This window comes from Mustela nigripes, chromosome 5 (genome assembly GCF_022355385.1).
Source record: "Mustela nigripes isolate SB6536 chromosome 5, MUSNIG.SB6536, whole genome shotgun sequence".
In the NCBI taxonomy this organism is placed as follows: Eukaryota; Metazoa; Chordata; class Mammalia; order Carnivora; family Mustelidae; genus Mustela; species Mustela nigripes.
In genome coordinates this window covers 96,929,332-96,953,310 of record NC_081561.1, presented here as the reverse complement: position 1 = coordinate 96,953,310, position 23,979 = coordinate 96,929,332, and the positions used below count along the sequence as shown (strand labels likewise).

The 23,979-nt window shown below is 45.9% G+C and overlaps 1 protein-coding gene across 3 annotated transcripts in view; it reads left to right on the top strand.

The window, feature by feature from the left end:
• The first annotated feature begins 14,036 nt into the window (after positions 1-14,036).
• LRP11 (LDL receptor related protein 11) overlaps positions 14,037-23,979 on the top strand; it is a 48,004-nt gene continuing 38,061 nt past the window's right edge. For all 3 annotated transcript variants that reach the window (XM_059400936.1, XM_059400935.1, XM_059400934.1), the window contains exons 1-2: positions 14,037-15,034; positions 23,233-23,390. In XM_059400936.1, coding sequence (XP_059256919.1) covers positions 14,410-15,034; positions 23,233-23,390 — 783 coding nt within the window. In that variant the 5' untranslated portion in view covers positions 14,037-14,409. The remainder of the gene's footprint in view (positions 15,035-23,232; positions 23,391-23,979) is intronic.

The window sequence follows — 23,979 nt, the reverse complement described above, 5'->3', positions numbered from 1 at the left end:
GTAGACAAGGAAGGGGGTGGGAAAGGGAAGAGAGAGAAAATGTGCGAAGATAGAAGAGGAAATGGAAAGATCAGGGAGGGAAGAAGAGGCAGTTGGGGAAGACAAGAAGTTGGTGGCAGCATGGGAGAGTGTGGGGAGGGGAAAGGAACTCACCTCACTGCCAAATGTACCACTTACACTGGAAGTGGTTTTGAGGAGAGCAGAGAGGAATTTTTTCAAGTGAACTTTGCTTTGTAATGTCTTTTCTCTTTTCTTAAATGAGTCATCTTATTTGCAACACGTACAAAACTCTCCCCCAGCACTCCTTGCTTTTGTCAGATTTCTGCAGGACCGTCAGCCATCTTGGTACGACAACTTTGGGAAGTGCCCCACACCCACTTCCTGCAGCGTCCTATCCAAAGGTGCCCCTTCTCAGGAATGTTGCCATTATCTTACACTGCAAGTTTTCTTTTGTTATTGCCGCTGCTGGTACAAGCCCAGAAGACAGTGGGCCATGAGTGTCCTGGGATCTGGGGACCTGGCTGGGGAGAGGGAAGACAGGAGAAAAGAGCTTCCCCACATTTCAGGCAAGTGCCAACCTGTCCATGTGCTCTGAAGGACCGGAACCCCAGGCTAAGGCACTCCCCTTGTACGGTGCTCCCCTGGGGCAGCTCTCCCTCTCCTGCCAGTTCCCACCTTCTATTCCAGGAAGCCTCACCTGGTTACCCCCAGGAACCATCATGAGTTTGGCATGTGTCCTACAGTGTCCTTTTTTTTTTTTTTTTAAACTTTCTGTTTAAAGTCCTGTCTGGTCAGCTAGATTTTAAGTCCCAGGAGGACAGACAGTATTGTAATTTTTCTACCTAAGAACTTGACAGATGTCACTAAAAGTATTTGTCAGGTGTATCCTCCTGGTAAAAGTATGTGTCCCTGAGGGTCTACGGCAGGTAACATCATGGTACTTTCCTAAAGCTCAGACAGTGAAATGTGGGGACTAAGGATGCAGAAGTGGAGGGGGCTGGGATGGAGATCCCCCTCCCCTCCCTCTGCAGTAAGCCTTTCAGAGGGAATCTTGTGGCCCCAGCTGCCTTTTTCTTTCACAGATCCTCACTCTCTCTGCCTTGACCTCACTGTCAAATCTCAATCCAGACCTAGACACCTCTGGTATGAAGTGCAGGGTTCAGTGACTAAAAAGCCATTCCTTCAGTATGACAGTGACAGCAGCAAGATCAGACCTTTGGGTCTCCTGGGGCAGAAGGTAAATGCCACCAAAGCATGGACACAACTGACCCAGCCACTGGGAGAGGTGGGGCAAGAGCTCAGGATGATCCTGCCTGACATAAAACTGGAGAACAACATGACCAGGGATAAGTAGGGGAGGGGGCTGAGGAAAGGGAGGCAGTCAGCAAGAGAGGGAAAGAGCATGTGCAGGGAAGGGGCTTCTGTATAAGAACTCAACATTGGCCCCACCTCAGAGACATGCTGGACCTCACGAGAGATCATGGAGCTAAGAGTCCAAGCTGATGACTTTGTGTGTGGATTGCAGCTCCTCCCACCCTGGACAACCAGCTGTGTTGTCAGCATGAAGCACAATGGTGCCCCACTGTGTTCTGGCGCTTCAGCATCAATGGACAGGCAACCCTCCTCTTTGGCATGATGAACGTGACCTGGACAGTCATGAACCCTGGAGCCAGAGGCATCAAGGAGGAGTGGGAGGACGAGGGACTGGCTAACTATTTCAGGAGAATCTCCATGGGATACTGTAATCACTGGCTCAGGGAATTCTTTTTTTTTTTTTTTAAGATTTTATTTATTTATTTTTTTTTTAAGATTTTATTTATTTATTTGACAAACAGAGGGAGATCACAAGTAGGCAGAGAGGCAGGCAGAGAGAGAGGAGGAAGCAGGCTCCCTGCTGAGCAGAGAGCCCGACATAGGACTCGATCCCAGGACCCTGAGAGCATGACCTGAGCGGAGGGCAGAGGCTTAACCCACTGAGCCACCCAGGCACCCTGGCTCGGGGAATTCTTAGAACATTGGGAGAAAGTGCTGGAACCCCCAGGTAAATGAGCAGGGTGAGGAGGTTGCTCTCTTTAAAGGACAAATGCCTTCCTTCTTGTGAGGATAGGAGTATGGGTATACAATAGATTTGACGGATTAGTCAACTAGCTGAGTTCTTGGCGGACTGGAGAGGCAGTAACCGCCATAGGACCTCCCATTGTGTTCCTTTCCATCCCCCTGCCTCCACGCAGGGGCCCCGTTCCTGGATAACCAACGATCCAGCCACCCTGAACTGCTAGGTGATCTCCGAGTCTACAACCTACCTTGTGCTTCCAGCCTTCTCTTCTTCCTTGTTTTACTTATCCTTTAACCAGCACTAAAGTCACGTCTGAGGAAGCCCTTTCCACCTCCCCCAGATAGAATGAAGCACCCCCAGTTCAGAATGAAGCACCACCCTCAAAAAGCTCTGCCCACAGTGAACATGTCACACTCTATGATAATCAGATGGACATCAGCTGTCTCCCTCAGTAGAAATATAAGCTCCATGAGGACAGGGCACAGCCCCCATTCCTCCTTAGACCCCAGGATCTGATAGAGTGGCTGCCACATCATGAATCAATAAATTTGGGGGTGACATGGACTTCCTGGGTCAAGGAGGAGCTCAGGAAGTTATTTTCTTATTTTTTATTGAAATATAATTAACATACAGAATATATTAATTTCACATGTATAATATAATGATTCAACAATTTTATACATTTCTCAGTGCTCATCAGGATAAGTGGATTCTTAACCCCCTTTACCTGGCAAGGATCCCCTCTGGCAATCATCAGGAAGGTATTTTTTTTTTTAATTTTTTATTTTATTTATTTGTCATAGAGAGAGAAGCGAGAGCAAGCACAGGCAGACAGAGTGGCAGGCAGAGGCAGAGGGAGAAGCAGGCTCCCTGCCAAGCAAGGAGCCCGATGTGGGACTCGATCCCAGGACGCTGGGATCATGACCTGAGCCGAAGGCAGCTGCTTAACCAACTGAGCCACCCAGGCGTCCCAGGAAGGTATTTTTTTATGTTGAACAGGACTTTCACTTTTTGTTTGTTTTAGCACCGTCAATAAATGTTTCAGAACCCAAGTCTTCGTCCATCCGGGAAACTCCAAGTTTGTTTTAGTAATCTTCATCATCTCAGTCTGGATCTTCTTTGGCATCTCTATGAAATAAAGTAAATGTGCAGCAGGCTGCCTTTGGCTGTGGGAGAGGACAAAGTCTAGTAAAGACTTGGGAGAGGCGCGCCCTGGGTCTCACCCAAGCCCTTGTCCACTGATCTATCTCTACACAGAAATGATGCCCTTTCTTAGTGTTGAGCCCCACACCCCACGCTAGAGCTGGGGCTACTCTGATGTGGAGAGGGTGGAGGCTGGTCCAGGCAGCAAGGTAGTGCAGTGAGGGGAGGGGCAAACCAGTGTCTACTCCTAAAGGGGGGCCGGATCTCAGATCCACATCCTGGGTTGGGTATTGTCTTGTTGCACTCTATCCTAGGATTCCCCCAGGTTTTTGATGAAAAAATTGTTTGCTCTCTGAGGATAGCATGATGTACTCAACAATCTTTGTTATGTCATAATAGTTGTTCCATAATCAGAGGTTTCTTCTCTGGACCATGACATAGTTAAAGCGTTAGACCAACACTTGCTGGCAAAAACTGACATTAATGACGATCTGACTGCCAATCCTATACATGGTCTTCTACCACGGTTGGGCATACTGAGACGCTAATGAGTCTTCAGCTTCAGAATCCTTCCTTTAGGGGCGCCCGGGTGGCTCACTCATTAAGAGTCTGCCTTCGGCTCCGGTCATGATCCCAGGGCCTTGGGACGCAGCCCCACATCAGGCTCCCTGCTCAGTGGAGAGCCTGCTTCTCCCTCTCCCATTTCACACCCCTGCTTGTGTTCCCTCTCTCACTCTTTCTGTCGAATAAGATCTCCAAAAAAAGAACCCTTCCTTTACTCTGCTTCCTCCTCCCATGGCCCTTGAACGGGCCTGAGCTATTTGCTCAGGATCATTTAGGCCTGTTGATTTTACTCTGACGCTCTTTCCATCAGATGTCCCCCCATGTCAGGTGGACCTGGAGAGGCTGCTGGCATTTTTTTTTTTTTTAATTCAGCTAAGAGGAAAATGAGCTAGGGATATATTTATTTTGGTTTAGTGAGAAATGTTTATGTGTTCACACACACTTCCTGGTGCAGATAATTGTTGCTGTGTGGAAACCACAGGTCTGTCCTGCCAACTGACTAGATGTCATAACACAAAGGTACAAGGCCACATGGCAAAGTGACATGTGGGAATTAACTTATCTGTTTACATATTAATATGCCCTATAGCACCTGGCTTAGTTGCAAGGATAAATAATAATGTGATATATTTACAAATGAAACACTATGTAGAAATCAATAAGGAGTACACTGCTGCACAAAATATGAATGATTCCCACAGATCATTCAGACACAGAAGAATATATACTCTGTGTTTCTATTTATGTAAATTTCAAAATCGACAAAACTGATCCTCGGTAATAGAAGTCAGAATAGCAGACCCTGATTGGGAAACGATCCATAACTTGATCTGACAGATGATTATGCAGATGCAATTCACCTTTAATAAGACATCAAGTTGACCATTAAAAGATTTATACACTTTCCTGTATGAGAATATTACATTTCAACAAAAAAAGTCTTTAAACATTTTAAATAGGTATTTCAGTTTTCATTAATGTCTTGACAAGCAGGTAGTTTTCTTGTCAGGAATATCCTCGATGGTAAATGATGAAATTATAAATACATTATACATTTTTTCTGAATAGAATCAGATATATATACAGTGAAAAACAGAGACATAGATGGACAGAGAGAACTATTACATGCCAGACAGCGTCAGAGCCCACTGACTAGACCCCTATCTATATTACTGCTCTAGCCTTCCAAATTCATTTCTTTTTCCCATCGCTGTCATCATCCTCATAATGTCCTCCCCAGGGTCACCTAGACCTCACAAACTGAGGTGTAGCAATTTCAAAGAATTGGCAGCTCTGGGGTTAAAGTCACAGTTCCTGGGGCTCTCTTTGGAGTCCAAAGTTAAGATTCCTTTTATTTATTTATTTATTTGAGAGAGAGAGAACGTGTGTGTGTGATAGAGAGAAAGAGAGAGGGCACAGGAGCAGAGGGAGGGGCAGACGGAGAAACAAACTCCGCACTGAGCATGCAGCCCAATATGGGGCTCAATCCCAGGACCCTGGGATCACGACCCAAGCCAAAGGCAGACGCTTGACTGATGGAGCCACCCAGGCCCTTCCAAGATAAGATTTTAATGACAAAAATCATCCTCTCCATCTATGAATTAACAAGGAGCAATGTTACTGCTGTAGGAAATGACTCACATCTCTGAGCTGTTCAAAAGAATACTAATGTTCAGTCTTCTCTGTTTTTTTTTTTTTAAGAATTTTTTTAAAAGATTTTATTTATTTATTTGACAGAGATCACAAGTAGGCAGAGAGTGGGGTGGGGGAGCAGGCTTGAGTCAAAGGCAGAGGCTTAACCTACTGAGCCAACCAGAAGCCCCAAATCTTCTCTGTTTTGCATGGGCCCTGAAGTGAAAGGTAAGCTTACCTCATAACAGCATCCAGACATGCTGGAGTCAGACAGGGGCCACTGTCCAGGAAGGGCCCATGTTGTGAATGGTACAGTAGCAGCCAGAACCCAGGGCATGTATGTACCAAGACTTGGAGCATGGTGGGCCCAGCTGCTCTCTTCCCAGGGTAGGGAGGCCATGCACAGAGTGCAGGCCCCCAGGTCTGCCTTTAAGTTCCCCGGTGGAATGTGTGCCCAAGGAAGACTTACCTGTCTCAGCCCAGCTGGCTGGAGTTTAGGCGGCATGCCCAGCCATGAAGGGGAGTGGTGAACAGGGAGGGAGGCAGGTGACCAATTTTAGAAATTAGGGCTCAACATCAAGGGCTTAAAGGAAGCTGGGCCTCCATGGACACTTGGGGTTTTGAACTCAGCCAGCTTATTTCTAATTTCACAAAGCTGTCTGGCTTTGTGAGCCTGCTGTTAAAGGGCTACAGCTGGGGAATGTCGCCCAAGCTGAGCTGAGGGGAGGTAGGAGGCAGGGCAGGCCCAGGAAAACAAATGTTAGAGAAAAGGAGGAAAACTGTATCCTCCTCTGCTTCCTCCACCTTTCGGCAGAGCCTCCCTGCTCACCAGTCCCCTTTGTTTCAGACTCTATAGGTCTTGCCATCAGAGGGAAGACCAGCACCTGAGTAAAAAGAGAGCTTTGTGTGCCGCATTCCTACTTTGTAATGCATTCCTACTTTGCTGTCTTTGGCAAAACTTGACATTACTTTTGCTGATGAGACAGAAGAGAGAGGAGATTAACCAAAAACTAAATGATGAGGAAAAGAGCTGGTGGGAATTTCTTTTTCTTCTTTAGTTGGAAGACGGTTCCAGTGCCAAGATGCAAGGCTCCGCACTCCAGAGCCCCCCCAGTGTCTGACAGTAGCTGCTGCTTCTGTTCTTTCATTCCCATTGTGGCCCCAAAGTGTCAAGAGATTCAGAGAGACTTTGATACCACATGACTGTCCCAACGTATCTTCACACTCATCAACCGTTTCAAGGAGTTGTGAATTTCAGGATGAAAAGTTCTCCCTGATATTCCTTCCCAGGTAAAGCCTCTTTCTGCTAGTGGTTCACCCTGGACATAGGCGTGACTTAGCAGACTGTAGGACCACGCTGTAAGGAAGGGGGCTGGACTCTGGAAAACAGTATGGAAGTTCCTCAAAAACTTGAAAATAGAGCTACCCTATGACCTAACAATTGCACTCCTGGGGATTTACCCTAAAGATACAAATTTAGTGATTCGAAGGGCATGCACCCCAATGTTTATAGCAGCAATGTCTACAATAGGCAAACTATGGAAAGAGCCCAGATGTCCATCAACAGACAAATGGATAAAGAAGATATGGTGTGTGTGTGTGTGTGTGTGTGTGTGTGTGTACACACAATGGAATATCACTCAGCCATCAAAAAATGAAATTGTGACATTTGCAATGACGTGGATGGAACTAGAGGGTATTCTGCTGAGTGAAATAAGTCAATCAGAGAAAGACAATTATCATATGATCTCACTCATATGTGGAATTTAAGAAACAAAACAAGGATCATAAAGGAAGAGAGGAAAAAATAAAACAAGATGAAACCAGAGAGAGAGACAAACTATAAGAGGCTTTTTTTTTTTTTTTTTAAGATTTTATTTATTTGTCAGAGAGAGCGAGTGAGAGCGAGCACAGGCAGACAGAGTGGAAGGCAGAGTCAGACGGAGACGCAGGCTCCCTGCGGAGCAAGGAGCCCGATATGGGACTCGGTCCCAGGACGCCGGGATCATGACCTGAGCCGAAGGCAGCTGCTTAACCAACTGAGCCACCCAGGCGTCCCTATAAGAGGCTTTTAATCATAGGAAATAAACTGAGAGTTGCTGAGGGGTGGTGGTGAAGGGATGGATGAATTGGGTGATGTAATGAGCACTGGGTATTATATAAGACTCATGAGGGGCACCTGAATGACTCAGTCAGTTAAGCATCTGCTTTCAGTTCACGTCATGATCTCAGGATCCTGAAATGCAGCCCCACATTGGGCTATCCACTCAGCGGGGAGTCTGCTTCTCCCTCTGACCCTATCCCTTCTCGGGTTCTGTCACTCTCTCTCAAATAAATAAATGAAATCTTAAAAAAAAAAAAAAAAGACGGATGAATCACCGACCTCTACCTCTGAAATTAATAATATACTATATGTTAATTAATTGAATTTAAATTAAAAATGTTTAAAAAAAAAAAAAAAAGGATGGGGCCTGGGCAGCAAAGGAACCACCCATGTAATCAGAGGATTGGAACTTTCAGTCCCTCATCCTGTCAGTCCTAACATCCAGGAAAGGAATACCAGTTGGAGGTTGAATTGATCACAGATGGCCAATGGTTTAATTAATCATACCTATGTAACGAAGCCTCCATAGAAACCCAAGAGGATGGGGTACAGAGAACTTCTGAGTTGGTGGTCGCAACACCACCAATTGAGAGATTGGTGTTCTGGAAAAGGGTATGGAAGCTCAGTGCCCTTCCCCATACTTTGCCCTGGGCATCTCTTCCCTCTGGCTGTTTCAAAATTTTATCCACTTAAAATAAACTAGTGAGGTAATGAGTAAAATGTTTTTCTAAGGTCTGTGAGCTGCTCTCACAAATTAATGAAAGCCATTGAAGGGATTATTGGTCAGTCAGGAGCATGGGTGACAATCTGGACTTGCATCTGACAATCTTGCTGGCATCTGAAGGATGTTGAGGCAGGGAGCCTTGTAGGATTGACCCCTTGACCTGTGGGATCTAACACCATTTCCGCCTTATCAGTGTCAGAATGGAATTAAATTGTAAGCTACCTGGCTACTGTCTGGAGAATTGCTTGTTGGTGCCAGGATGCACTTTCTTCCTCCATCACTGGAATTGAGTGCAAAACCCTTTGAGTGGAACTTTGTTACAGCAAGCCTAGCAAATGGAAACGCGGGACATACAAAACTTAAAGGCACAGGCATCACTAAGGTCTCAAAAGATGATTGCAAACAACAGCCTGGGAAAGTCTTGGTAAACCAGAGAAAATGGTGGAGCTGACAGGCAAATGAACTTGTGCAAAAGGGAGGGTGAGGGAGTGAGCAATAGAGGGGCTTTTCTGGTGGTTTCTCTTTGGGAGCCAGGCAATTCCCACCTATTGCCCCTGTCCCTTCCTTATCATGCCCCCCAGAACCTCCCACCCCCCCATCCCACCCATCATCCCTTGACACCGACCCCCTTCCTACCCACCTCACTACAAGTGTGAGAGGTAAAGTTATGTAATTGTTTCTGTGTTATAGATAAACAGCCTGGGGTTTAAAGAGAGTAAGCGCCTTGCCCCAAGGCCACAAGACCAGTAAGTATCGGCCTAGGTGTTGCTGTTCCTGAACTTGAGACTGTGCTTTATTAAGCAGGTTAAGTTGCGTGAGAGATGTTGTGCCAGTTTTTAAATATCTGAAGGACTGCCACTTGGCAGAGGGTACAGATTCCTCTGAGAGACCCCAGAAAATGAACTAGGACAAGTCCAAAGCGACTAGAACTGCATATAAGGAAAAACATTTCTTTTTTTTTTTTTTTTAATTTATTTATTTGACAGAAAGAGATCACAAGTAGGCAGAGAGAGAGGAGGAAGCGGGCTCCCTGCTGAGCAGAGAGGCCTATGTGAGGCTCCTCCCAGGATCCTGGGAACATGACCTGAGCTGAAGGCAAAGACTTTAACTCACTGAGCCACGCAGGGACCCCAGGGAAAACATTTCTAATGATTATAATAGAGTTTCCCGAAAATGGACTGGCTTTGCTATGTGAAGTAGAATATTCCCACCCACTATAACTCAGGGCTAGTCGTGACATATGCTGCATAAGGTTGTTGTTAAGTCAAGAAGTCAGTGTTTGCACAGTATTCAGAACAGTTCTTGGCAGTCTCTAACCCAACACTTCTTATAAGTGTCTCTTAAGTTAAAATAAAAATCAAAAGAAGTGTCCAAGCAAACCCTGGGCATTGACTTGGTGAGAAGACAGCTTTCCAGGAATTTCCTCAGGTCCTTACCACTGCCTTTCTCTCACTTCCTCCTCTGTGGGGGAGGGAAGGCAGAACCAGAAGCCATTTTTGCTTCATGTTCTCTGCACCCCAGTCATGGTGGGGCGTGGTGGGCAGACACAGGACCAAACCAGACTCAACAGAATCTCCCTCCTGGGACTCTGTTTCGGTGTCGCTGACTCAGTTTCCGTGCATTCCTGGAATTGAGGTGAGGTAAACCCAGGCTTTGCACAAAGAGGGCAGAAAAGACCAGACTGAGAGAAGCAGGAATCGTGGGTGCAGACAGAGGTGGATATCCAAGACCACTTGGTCCGAGAAGGGAGACCAGCTGCCCGGTTGCTCAGAGCTTTCCGGCTTTGGGTCTAGGCCCTCCTTCAGGCCCAGCTGCCCACTCGCCCTACCTCTGAGTCATCTCACAGTTTTATGCACGATGGCCCTTTTACCTCTAGCCGATCTGAAGTGGGTTTCTGTTGTTTGCCTTCACAGAGATTTAATCAGACCACACCCAAATCACTTGCCTGCAAGGGAGAAAAGCTCCCCAAGTTAAAGGCCAAGCAAGAAGACTTTCCGGGAAGCCATGTGGGGCTTTAAAGTTGTCATGCAGCTTCTGTCTTCACTGTTCCTGTGTCAGGAACAGAGTTCCTGTGTATTTACCGTTCTTGGCTTGGCCCTCCGGACTGCTCTATGCGATGTCCTCTGCCGAGCAGTTTTTCTGCTCCATCCACCCCTTCCATGGAGCCCTGGAGCTCACCTGGCTTTCCAGCTATGCTGTTCTCACTGACTCCATGTTTCTCAAGACTGCACTGGATACTCCTGGCAGAGAGTATCCGATGGGGCTCCGCTTGGCCCCCGGGGTGGGGAAGAAGGGGCGGGGCGGCTCGGTACGGGTTCCCTGAGAAGGACAGGGGCGGGGCACCTGGGAGCTGGGGCTGCGGGTTCCAGGGAGGTACACAGAGTAGACTCCGAAAGTGGTGCGGGCAAGGAGGAATCCTGACGGTCCGTTTGGCAGGTTGTATGAGATTTCAGGCTTCCGGGGGAGTCACAGGCCTTCTAATCCTGGGGAATCTCCTTCATTTCTTTAGCCCTAGTTTTGTAGTGTTTGACATACGTATCCTCACAAACGAATGCTTCGTTCATCGATAAGGTGTTAATATTAGGTTTTCAAAACAAAGATATTTTACTTCGGGTAAAAATGAAAGGAGAGGGGCGCCTGGGTGGCTCAGTGGGTTAAAGCCTCTGCCTTCGGCTCTGTTCACATTTCAGGGTCCTGGGATTGGGCTCTCTGTTGTTCAGTGGGGAGCCTGTTTCCCCTCTTTCTGCCTGCCTCTCTGCCTACTTGTGATCTCTCTCTGTCAAATAAATTAAATCTTAAAAAAAAAAAAAAAAGAAAGAAAAAGAAAGGAGAAAAACTAGAATTGGAGATAAAAGATTTATTTGTTCTATCACAAATCATAATCAGCCCAAACCTCCCTCCTAATACACTATGCAATGAAACCTGGTTTTTCAGAGTTTTATTAAAGTGTGATTGAAGACCATAAGCTATATCTGCTTCAAGTATACAGTCTGATGGGGCTTCACATACGCATGCTCCTATGAGACCATCACCACAGTCAAAGCATGAATATCTGTCCATTACCTGCTAGCTCAAGTGTCCCTCCCCCTGCCCTCCCCTCCCGCCCGTCCCACCCGGCCCCCGCACCCTGGAATTACAGGTTTTTCCTCTTCAGCTGCCCAAAATATCGACTATTCCCAGGCAGCTGGGAAATTGTTTTGTCTGCTTCTTTCCAGTGGTTCTTTCTCTGGCCTTGGATAGTTTCCTCATATGCATGTACTTGACCAGTATTCCGGTGAAGGCGTGGGGTGGGGGAGGGGGCCTCTGCTCATCTCCAGAACTCTTTCTGTGCAATTCTCTGCCCTCTGGTACTCTGCTCTGTGGATTCTAGCCACTAGGCCTTCCCCTCCGATTTCTCAATTCCATTTTCTCTGCTCAGAGAGATTGCCAGGCTCCTTTGGGTTCCCCTCCCAGTCCTGCATTTTGGAATCTCTCTCTGGATGGGAAGCCAGGGCAGTGAAAAGGACCCCTTCCTTAGTATCCCTTCTCCCGGGTGCTCTGCTGCCTATTATCTGATGTCCAAAGCACATTGTTTCTTTTTCTCTTTTTTTTTTCTGGATTTTTCATCTAACTCCGTAGGCTAAATCCAACCCCTTTTCTCTATTATGACTGCAGCAGAAGAGACTGCTCCTTTTTTTAATGAAAAATGCTTTATGACAACCTCATTTAAGAAATTTCAACTGATATGAAGTCTTATAAAGTAAAAAATTGCCTATCTCTCTCCACTATTCACATCTCACACCCCAGAAATAACCAGTGTTAATGGTAAACACATTAAAGCATTTCCACTTTTCTCAAAAGGACCCTGCTGTGAAGTTAGAGAGGGGCCATCTTTAGCAGTGCCGGAGGATTGGAAATGAATGCTCCTGAGGAACACTGTCCCTCCCATTGTCCCTCATTATCTCTGCCATTGAACATGTGAGCTGCATCTCATTCTATATTGACCTCTCTTCCACTGTCCAAAAGGCAGGAGCAAGGGTCCTGTGTCCATCTTAAGATCTCTGTGAAGGCCATATGAAATCATGTACCAGAAACTGCTTTGACAAACTTTGAAATCATTACAATTGTTAATTAATGCTATATCCTATTATCATGTTTTTATTTTTAATATTAATAATTATTTTATCACAGCTAGTGTTTAGAAGATTTGAATGCTACCTTCAGGGTCCATTTTTATCACCATGACAGTTTCTCTTTATCATAAGCCTACTGGAGCTCTCTGAGTTCTAAGGTGAAAGGAATCTTTATGCTGTCAAGGACATCATTAGGTGGCTTCAGTTGCGTGGGGTGAATATCTCAAGGTGGAAGAAGCTGTAACCCAAAGTGTGCCACTCCCTGTAGCGCTAAGAAGTTAATATTTCAGGTTCAGAGTCATGCATATACACAATCTCATGAACTCTATGAATTTTCCTTTTCATGGAATAGCAAGAAATAATGGATTTTTCTTTTTTCTTCTTTTGTATTTTTACCTTCTAGTTCTAACTCCTTCTCTGTTCTATATCTGAAAGCAAATATAAGCTCTAAAACCATATACATATATTCAGAAACTGCTATTTTTCTAACCAAATATTTTCTCTTTCCCTCTAATTTGAACCATGTACAAATTACAATGTTCATGCATCCAATCAAAAAAACTTCTGGACATGCCAAAAAGCAAGAAAATATGATCCATAATCAGGAGAAAAACGAATCAATAGAGACTCTGAAAAAAAGATGTAGAAGCACTGACAGTCAGTTACAAGTCAGGTATGGTCTCCATGGGACCGGATTTTCATAAACCTTATTATGCCATTTAAAACACTACTGCTCTGGGGCCACTAGGTGGCGCAGTGGGTTGGGCCACCCACTCGGGTTTTCCAAGAGGTCAGGATCTCCAGGTCATGTGATCCACCTGCCTGGGCGGTGACACATGCTGGGCCCAGTCAACCTGAGATTCGCCCTCCATCTCCCTCTGTCCCTCCCTATCGTGCTGCCTCTCGAATAAATTAACACAATCTTTAAAAACAAAATAAAACAAAACACTGCTGCTCCAGTTTGTAACTGTGTATGGTGACAGATGTTGCGGTGATCCGTGAACAATACATACAAGTGTTGACTCCTTACGTACACCTGAAACTAACATGTTACATGTCAAGCGTATCTCCATGAAGGAAAAGGTAATCTGCTAAATTAATTAAATAAATTACGTCTTCACTAGATCTTGCATGATCCAAGCTGACGGCCTCTCTACATGCTGTATAGTGTTAAGTCATCAGGCCCTCGTAATTGGACGTGTTCAGATTTCCGGTTGTGTTTGTGGACATAGACTGCCTGTGACTACTTGACTTTTATATTTTTCAACAGCGTTGCCCGCCTTATGCTACCCAAGTGCATCTGGGGACCCGAACGTGACGGGGACGTTGGAGGTGAAGGACCAAAGACTGTCGGAACTGGTTCCCCAGTTCAAGTCCGCTTTCTAAACCAGACCCTGAGGTCACAAAGATCTGAGCTTCCCCAATCAGGTCTCGCGTGCCAATAAAGCCGAGTGGGCTTAGGCACAATCCCCCGCCAAGACTCGGAGGGCCACTGTCGCCCATGCATTCTCAGTACAGCACCGCTAGAAACCCACCCAAGAGGTCTCCCTCGCGCGCCCTCCCGGCTTGGAGGAGCCTGCAGAGGCGGGTGTGCAGATGGGGTCAACGTGAGCCGAGAGCGGAGCAGCAGGCGGGAGGGGCGGGGCTGGTGGGAGGCGGGGGGCGGGGCCGAACGGGGGGGCGGGGGAAGGTGAGCTGGGCGGGGCTTGGCGCGCCTCCGCCCCCGCCGCGGCCACTGTTCACAGGCCGGGTGCTGATCCGCGCCGAGGCCCTCTGGCCGCCTCAGAGCGCGCCCGGGTCCGGGCATAGAGGCGCGGGCGTTCCCGGAAGCTTCCCCAAAGTACGAGCGGCGGTGCCAGGCGGAGCCGGCTATGCCTCCCGTCGCTGCGGTTCCCGCCGGCGCCCGCGCGCCCGCGGCCTCGGGGGCACAGCCGGGCCCCGAGAAGGCCGCGCTGTGAGGCACCGGGCCTAGCGGCTGCCGCGGCCACACCAGACGGGCACAGGGTCCGGCGTTCGCCCGCCTTCCTCGCGCTCTGCGGCCCCTCCTAGGCCCGCTGCCTCAGCGCCGGCCGCCATGGCCTTCGCCGCCCCGGAGAGCGCGGGCGTGGGGCGCGGGCGGCCGCCGCGGCACCTGGCGCTACGCGGGCTGCTGCTGCTCTGCTTGTGGCTGCCGAGCGTCCGCGCGTCCGGCCCGCCGTCCGCGCCGCTGTCCGAGCTGCACGCGCAGCTCTCGGGAGTGGAGCAGCTGCTGGAGGAGTTCCGCCGGCAGCTGCAGCAGGAGCGGCCACAGGAGGAGCTGGAGCTGGAGCTGCGCGCGGGCGGCGGGTCCCCCGAGGAGGGCTGCCCGGGCCCGGGCGGCGGCGGCGGCTACAGCGCCATGCGAGACGCCATCATCCGCACCAAGGACTCCCTGGCCGCGGGCGCCAGCTTCCTGAGCGCGCCGGCGGCTGTGCGTGACTGGCGGCAGTGCGTGGCGGCCTGCTGCTCCGAGCCGCGCTGCTCGGTGGCCGTGGTGGAGCTGCCCCGGCGGCCCACGGCCCCCGCCGCCGCCCCCGCCGCGCTCGGCTGCTACCTCTTCAACTGCACCGTCCGCGGACGCAGCGTGTGCAAGTTCGCGCTGCACCGCGGGTACAGCAGCTACAGCCTCAGCCGCGCCCTGGACGGCGGGCGGGAAGACCTGGAAGTCTCGCCGCGCACGGGTGAGCACCCCGCGGGAGGAGGCCGGGCCAGACCTCCGGGCCCTGCTGTCCTGACACCTGTTGGGTGGCGGCCCCCGGGAGACCACTTGGGCAGTACAGTCAAGTTAGAGATGAAGCAACCTCGTTCCAAGGGATTTTAGTTCGGGGGCATCCAGAGGAATGGCTTTGACTCCTGTTTTATAGATGGTTTCTGAGAAACCCGGAAGGTTGGGCAGAGAGGGCACCATGACCTGCTTCTGGGATTTTTCTAGCCTGAGGCTAATCTGAGAGGATTCACAGAAATTCGATTTAAAGGAGGAGAAAAGCTCTAAAGGAAAAAAAAAAAAGTTTATCTTAGGCTCAGATTTTTTTGTATTAAAGATTTTATTTATTTATTTGACAAGCAGAGATCACAAGTAGGCAGAGAGGCAGAGAGAGAGAAGGGAAGCAGGCTCCCCACCGAGCAGAGAGCCCTATGCAGGGCTCCATCCCAGTACCCTGAGATCATGACCTGAGCCAAAGGCAGAGGCTCAACCCACTGAGTCACCCAGGGACCGCTAGGCTCAGATTTTCAGTAGGCTTAGATTTTTATAAGTCGTGGTTTGTGTCGAGTAATCGCAGGAGCAAAATCCAATTAGATAAAGACTGCTCGTGGCACACCCGTTTCTGAGCTTGGCTCCCAGAACTCATGATTCCATGTGCAGTGGCTTTCATCAGACAAAAATGAGAAGGGAAACTTGGTGTCAGAAATTTTGAAGTGGGTCCAACTGATTCCCATGAACTATGGTCCCTTTTGTAAAGAAGGCTAGGAAGGGATTTGATTTTAATTGAAAATAAGAAAGTTGAAGGCACGCCTCTTTAAAAGAGTTAATGAAGTTTTTTTCATTCTGTGGTTTCACTTCAGGCAGATGCTATGAATGATAGTCAAAGCCCATACAAGAAGCACAAAAAAAAAAAAAAAAAAAATGTGGTAGTTGGAAATTAAAGCCACTGAGGGAAGAAAACCTTGATTGGGCCCACATGTGGTTGGCTGTGTGTTTGATTGCATTTTGCTGTTTGATTTATGATAACATAAGAATGATATAGCGACATTGGGGGTGGTGGAGGGAGCCTCAGCCACTTTGGAAATCTGGAGTCTCTAGGACCTGGAGGTCCAAATCATACCCACAGGTGGGCCCATCTCCTTACTCAGCTCCACCTGAGAGAAAGCGCAGGACCCTTGTCAGGGGAGCAGACATCAAAAGCCACCCTGTGACTGATCAACCCTGAGGCAGACAAGGCAGACATTGGAAAGAACCCCAAAGTTTTCTTCCTGAAGCAAAAGCAAGAGACACTTTCAGTGTCCACCAACCTCCACCAACCTCCACCAACATCCCTGAGCCTGCCCCATGGCTATTACACACACATTCTTCCTCCTTGCTCAAACATGGACTAAAAAAATCCCAGCAGTGAAGAAACAAAACCTTTCTCTTGTTTTCGCTCCACATCTGGAAGAAACCAACCTCACCAGGTTTCTTATAAGCTAGAGGAAATTAAAAGGAAAATAAGCAAGGGAAGAATATGCTCATGGAAATTTAAAAAAAAAATTTTTTTTAAGTTAGGTTTAGTAGTAGGAGTTTCTGAGTCACTTTTTTTCCTCTTCCTTCTTTCCCCTTCCCTTCCCTAAGGGGTGTTTGTCTGGGAATTCAATTATGTAGATGTTAGGGATAAAAATGTGTGGCCACAGGGCTCTATCCTCATTCTGGGAAACACTGTCATACTCACACTTCAGATCCCCAGCAACATGTCACTAGAAGGGTATAGCTCAGGTCTCCAGGTGCCCTCATTTGCAGCTAGGTCAAAGGTTATCTACCCACACACCCTGTGTTTGCCTTGCCTAGATGCTTAACCTCTTAAAGCTCTATGCGTCTCAAACTTCTACGTTTTTCCTTCTAGAACTGCCTTTTTTTCCCAACTCTTGTGAGTATACAGAGTTGGAGGCTAACTGAGCATGAATATCATTTGGAAAAGCTCTTGCAGAGAATTTGTCAGGGGGCCATTTGAGATGAATAAAAACATGAAATGATGAAGGGGCACATGGAATGAGATGGCACAAATTTATGGCAGAACCCATCAGCCACGTTTGTCACAGCTGCTGATTTTGGTGCTGGGCATTATTATAAGGTCCTTAGACACATGAACTCACTCTCCTCACAACAGCCAGAGATCTAGGTTCCATTATAATCCCCAGTGTACTAGAAGGCTCTGTGAGAGAAAGTAAACTGCCATAAAGGGCCTTGCCACACATGAGCCATGGAGCCGTGTCCAAGTGTCTCGTAGGAAATACATAGCAGACACTATTAAAATGGTCATTCGTTCTTCTGGGATATTTTTATGGGAAAGTGATCCATACTAAAGAAAAAGTAGGAGTCAGGAAATTTATTGTGCCATTATTTATAATGGTGAAAAAAATTGATAAATTATATGTCCAATAACAGAGGTTAAAAATTAAAGTGGCAACTGTGAAATTTATGTGGTAACATAACTAGATATGTTGCTAGAATATATAAGTAAATATAATTATTATTATTAGTAGCAATATTTATTGTTAATGTTACTAATGTTACTAGAATATATGAATAAATATCAATAAATAGAACATATTGGTAAGTTGTAGGCTAATTCAGGATATAAAATTTATATTTCCTATAACTGGATATACTTTGGGGATATTTAGAAAGATCTGGGCTGACATCCAAACTGACGAATTTATCATTTGTGTCATGTTAGGCAACTAAGCCTCTGCCTCTCATTTCCTCATGAGTCTGACGCAGATGATAATACCTACCCCAGAGATTTGTGAAAGTTGAGTGACGTTAAGGCTCATGAGCAGTTAGCCTGGAGCCTGGTACAAAGAAATCACCCAATAAATGGCACCTCTTACTTATTATCATTAGCTCATACAGAGAAAGACAATAACGCTACACACCAAAAATGATGATAGTCACATTGAGGTTGTGAATAATCTTTTCCTGAAGTGTTACAATTAGGAAGAAGAAACAATGAAAAAAGAAAATCACAAAAACCAACCACATGGATTTTGACACATAGTATCTAAGCCTCTTCCCTTAGTCTTGCCCCCTTCTCTGTCGGACTTCAGGAGTCTCTCTTAATTTCTCAACCTCCTCTATATCATTTGTGTCCACACAGTTCAGATCTAGGTTGCAAAACCTCCTTGTTATTATTAAGGCTTCGTTCACAGCAGTGTGTTGTAAATCAGATTACTTAGCAATATTCTTATCTGTACAAAATGTCTTAACTTGATATGCTTCTTCAAATTTGGTATGAGTCTTATTTTGCCTCTGACCAAGTGTGTTTAGTTTTCAAAAGAAATCAGTGTTTCTATAGTACTTAACATTGATTTATTGCAGTTTAAGATGAAAATTCAAATTTACCTTTATCTTGTTCTTTATCAGCAAGCCAAGCTTTTTTTTTTAAAGTTGGGTGGGGATTTTTTGTTTGTTTGTTTTTGTTTTGAGACAGCACGTGTTGGACAGGGGAAGCAGAGAGGCAGAGGGAGAGAATCTCAAGTAACCTCCATGCCCTGTGCAGAGCCCCATGCCGGTCTTCATGTCATGACCCTGAGATCATGACCTGAGCCAAAATCAAGAGTTAGTTGCTTGACCGACTGAGCTTACCCAGGCAGCCCTTCAAGATTTTAAGTAATCTCCACACCCAATATGGTACTCAAGCTCACAACCCTGAGATCAAGAGTCCCACACCCCACCAACCGAGCCAGCCAGGTGTCCCAGCAAGTCAAATATTTTTAAATGATAGCACACTCCTTTCCTCTTCTGATTGTTGTTTATTTTTAAGACCTGTTCCTGGGTAGATAAGCTCTGACTTATTTCAGAATACATTATGCAGCATAATTTGCCCAGACTTGAACTGAGGAGGGAATGTATCTCCTACTTCCGTTACAACAGTGTGGAAGATATGAGGGTTTTGCTATGCTCATATATCATATCTTAAAGCTTACCTAAAGAAAAGTAAACAACTAAAACTCCTTCTTCCAGGAGAGGCAGGATGAATTAGTTGTGTAATTATGTGGGATATTTCAGAACTTACCTAATTTTTCTAATTTAAGACTTTGGGGTTACATCTTTGAGAGCTTAAAAATATAGCATTCATTGTTTTTTATATTGTATAGGTATATTTTAGTTTATTTACTTACAAAAATTATTTTAAAACAAATTTTCATGCAAATAGTTGCTAACTATAATGTATTACTGCAAAATATAAGATGATTTCCAGAATTATAAAGTGGTAAACCATTGTGTGGAAAGCAATGAAACTTCCAGAGCCAAAAAAAAGTTCTCAGTAACACTCTGTAAAATGGCTTATTAGTAGCGAAATTGTCACCTCTTTCCTTACCTGGGAGAAGCAGAATAAAGACCTCAGATACTAGTTCTTTGCTCTGCGATGGAAAAGGCAAAACAAATTTCTTTTTAAGCAAAGGTTGCTTGTGTGGCTTATTTAAATCTGAATTATGAGTCTTCATTGTTTTAAATGACTATAAAGATAGGACTTGTCTTAGGGTGCCTGGGTGATACAGTCAATTAGGCATTCAACTCTTTTTTTTTTTTTTAAGATTTTATTTATTTATGTATTTGACAGAGAGAAAGGTCACGAGTAGGCAGAGCGGCAGGTAGAGAGGCAGACAGAGAGGCAGGAAGCAGGCTCCCTGCTGAGCAGAGCCCCAGCCCTATGCGCGGGGCTCAATCCCAGGACCCTGAGATCATGACCCGAGCTGAATGCAGAGGCTTAACCCACTGAGCCACCCAGGCGCCCCTAGGCATTCAACTCTTAATTTCAGCTCAGGTCGTGATCTCAGGGTCATGCCCCATGTCCAGCTCCATCCAGCTCCGCTCTCAGTGCCCAGTCTGCTTAAAGACTCTCTTTCCTTGGGGCACCTAGGTGTCTCAGTGGGTTAATAAGCCTCTGCCTTCGGCTCAGGTCATGATCCCAGGGTCCTGGGATCAAGCCCCACATTGGGCTCTCTGCTCAGCAGGGAGCCTACCTCCTCCTCTCTCTCTCTCTCTCTCTCAGCCTGCCTCTCCGCCTTCTTGTGATCTTTTTTTGTCAAGTAAAATATCGCCCTCGACCCGCAAGGACAACAAGAAGCCCCAGTTCGGATGCATCTTCTCTCTCCTTATTTCCGCAAGTCTACACACTTATATACGCTTACATGACCAATCAGTGAGCAGGGTACAGGAGGGAGCAAATCAGGCTGTGCACCTAAACGAACAACTTCGCTAGCAACCAATGCTGTTTACTTCCTCTTTGGGCGTTCCGCTTAGTCTCATGAGGCAATCCTAACCTGGCAACTAGCCAGGGCCATCTTTTAATGGTGGAGGCCGCCCTGGCCAGGGGCCTGCCTCTGACAGTAAAAAAAATTAAAAAAAACAAAACAAAACAACTCTCTTTCCTCTCCTTCTGTCCCTTCCCCAACCTCTCTCTCTCTCTTTCTCTCTTTCAGATAAATAAATCTTTAAAAAAAACAAAACAGGGGCGCCTGAGTGGCTCAGTGGGTTAAAGCCTCTGCTTTCGGCTCAGGTCATGATCCCAGGACTGGGATTGAGCCCCGCGTCAGGCTCTCTGTTCAGCAGGGAGCCTGCTTTCCTTCCTCTCTCTCTCTGACTGCCTCTCTGCCTACTTGTGATCTCTGTCTGTCAAATAAATTAAAAAAAAAAAAAAAAAAAAAAAAAACAGCAACAACACCCGGAAGCCTGGGTGGCTTTATCATTAAGCATCTGCCTTCAGCTCAGGTCATGATCCCTGCTCAGGCACCCTGCTCAGTGAGAAGCCTGCTTCTTCCTCTCTGACTCCCCCTGATTGTGTTACCTCTCTCACCGTGCTTCTCTCTGTCAAATAAATATATAAATAAAATAGTAAAAAACAAAAAACAAAAAAACAACACCAACAACAAATGGGACTCATCTTCTCAGTAGACAAATGTAACCATTGGCAGTAGCAAGTGTGCTTATTCCCTATAAATGGGCTAATAAAAAAGCCATCTCTTTTTGAGGCTACCAACAGCATTCTCATTCAGAAAAGCCATAGCTCTAAGAGCTGCCAGCCCCTTAGAGAAAACCTCTGTGTCGATATTGGGAGGATGAGTAGATGAGAAGATAGGGCTGGACAACTTCTGAAAGGTCATGGTAATTTGTTGAAGAGTTTTTCTTAAGCAGAGAAATAACCCAATCAGATTAGAATCTCAAAAAAGTCATTTTAGCTGTAGTGTGTCAACAGTGACATTTGTTGCCTAGTGAGAAACAAATAGGATTGCTGGGATATCTGGGTTGGCCCTTAGATGTTTGCTTGGGAAGCAGCTGGGGCTCTGGAGGAAGAGAGCAGTGTCTCCGCAATGCATTCAGAGAAAGTTAAGGAAGAATCCAGGCCAGAATCTGGGCAGAGCTTCAGCATGGGAGGAAAGAGGAAATAGTGAATGCCAAAAAGGGTAAATTACAAGAACCTATAGATTTTCCCCCAGTTGTATTACTAATTTTCTTCAAGATATAAGTGCATTTGGGCAAGTTTACTAATAAACTTAAATCAATAAAATATTCACAACTCTGCTCTTAGATATGTTTTCTGTATGAAGCTTCTCCTATCCGTCAGCACTAAAGCAGTGATCAGTTAAAGGTTAGTGGTTAGTGAACACTACTTCAGGTTAGCCTTGAATTATTTAGTACCATACCAGATCAAAGGTAAATACATACTTCTTTTGCTATCATACAGAAACTCTGTGCCAGCTTCTGTTATAAAAATCAGTTGTTTGGGGCGCCTGCTCCCTGGGAGCCTGCTTCTCCCGCTCCCTCTGCCTGCCACTCCCCCTGCTTGTGCCCTCGCGCTCTCTCTCTCTGTGTCAAATAAATAAATAAATAAGATCTTAAAAAAAGGAAAAAGAATTTATTTTATTTGTTTAAAAAAGATTTTATTTGTTTATTTGACAGAGATCACAAGTAGGCAGAGAGGCAGGCAGAGAGAGAGAGAGAGAGGGAAGCAGGCTTCTTGCGGAGCAGAGAGCCCAATGCGGGGCTCGATCCCAGGACCCTGAGATCATGACCCGAGCCGAAGGCAGCAGCCCAAACCACTGAGCCACCCAGGCGCCCCAGGAAAAAAGAATTTAAAAATAAATAAAAATTAGTTGTTAGAACCTGTGAATGTTTCCTATGTTCCAAGATTAAAAATTATATTCTGGAAAATTTCTAAGTGAGTTTTATGTTGTATGAATCCAAGAACTTGCCTTAACTTTCCAAACTATTTTCTACACATTGAACACTTTATATCACTTGTATTTTAAAAACTTAAGGATAACAGAAAAAAATCCCTATCAAAGGTGGATTTAAAAAAAAAAAAGATGTGTTTCAGAAGTCTTTTTTTGATAAATTTTTTTTTAAGATTTTATTTATTTATTTGACAGACGGAGATCACAAGTAGGCAGAGAGAGGAGGAAGCAGACTCCTGCTGAGCAGAAAGCTCCATATGGGGCTCGATCCCAGGACTCTGGGATCATGACCTGAGCCAAAAGCAGAGGCTTTAACCCACTGAGCCACCCAGGTGCCCCTTGATAAATTCATTTAATAGAATTTTGAACTTAAATTATTTATGAATTAAATGAAAACTTGACTCTAGAGAATTTAAGTACTACTCCAGAATGGATAGCCTAGTACTGGGTCTTGTACCCACCACCTTGTTCTAGCTACTGCCAAGAGCTGATGCTCTACACTGCCTCTTCTGCACCTGTTATAGTTGAAGTCCATATTCCTACTATGTTGCTATTTTATTGTTTATTATGTAAAGAGAATATGATGAAAACCAGTGAGAAAATGAATTTTAGTTGCTATACATTCTCTTAGTAGTTGTTCGCTGGATTACATCTATTCTAGCCAACAAGATACTTCTTTAAATAAATTATTTTTAAAATAGGGGATCAGGGGCACCTGGGTGGCTCAGTGGGTTAAAGCCTCTGCCTTCGGCTCAGGTCATGATCCCAGGGTCCTGGGATTGAGCCCCGCATCGGGCTCTCTGCTCGGCAGGGAGCCTGCTTCCTCCTCTCTCTCTGCCTGCTTCTCTGCCTACTTGTGATCTCTGTCTGTCAAATAAATAAATAAAATCTTAAAAAAAAATAAAATAGGGGATCATCCCTCTTGTAAACTGTTGATTTTCTTTCACAGAAAAGGATAAGCCCCCACTTAGCAAGGCCGGGCGGGATGTGATCTTGCAACTACCTACAGACGGAGTAGTTTTGGATGGCCGTGAGAGCACAGATGACCATGCCATTGTCCAGTATGAATGGACACTCCTGCAGGGTGACCCATCAGTGGACATGAAGGTAATTCGTGACGTCGTTGTAGCGGCTCCAAATAATTTCCCTGAGGTGATCTCTCATAATGTTTTTCTACTCCTGTTCCCAAAATATCTGTAAGCTGGCAGAAGAGGTGTCAGATGGAGAACGCGCAAGGGTGGTGGATGAAAAGGTGGTTTATTATATGAATTTACTTTCCTACTGAGTAAACAGTGTTCTGATCCTTTGTTTTGAAGCTTACTCTTGTTCTTGCTGCCTTTTTGGCAAAACACCTCAAGGGAAAAGACTCAGGCTTTGTTTTAATTACTCAGATTATTTTTTAAATTTTTTATTTCTTTTCTTAGCTGAAGGTGCAGGTAGAAAATTTTAAAAATATGAAGGAATATAAAGAGGAAAATAACAATAGAATAAACGAATTCTTCACACACTCCAGAAAGCAACCACCTCACCTAGCAATGAGGCCAGCGTGAGGTAACTGAGTTAGCAAGTGAGAGGAAGTGTTCCTGTTTAGGCGCTCCCCACTGATTTTCCTCAGGCTTATGTGGGCCCATCTGGAGTTGCTACCGATGAGAATGAGTCACTTTCCCCTTGGCGGCCTACGTCCAGCAATCTTTCT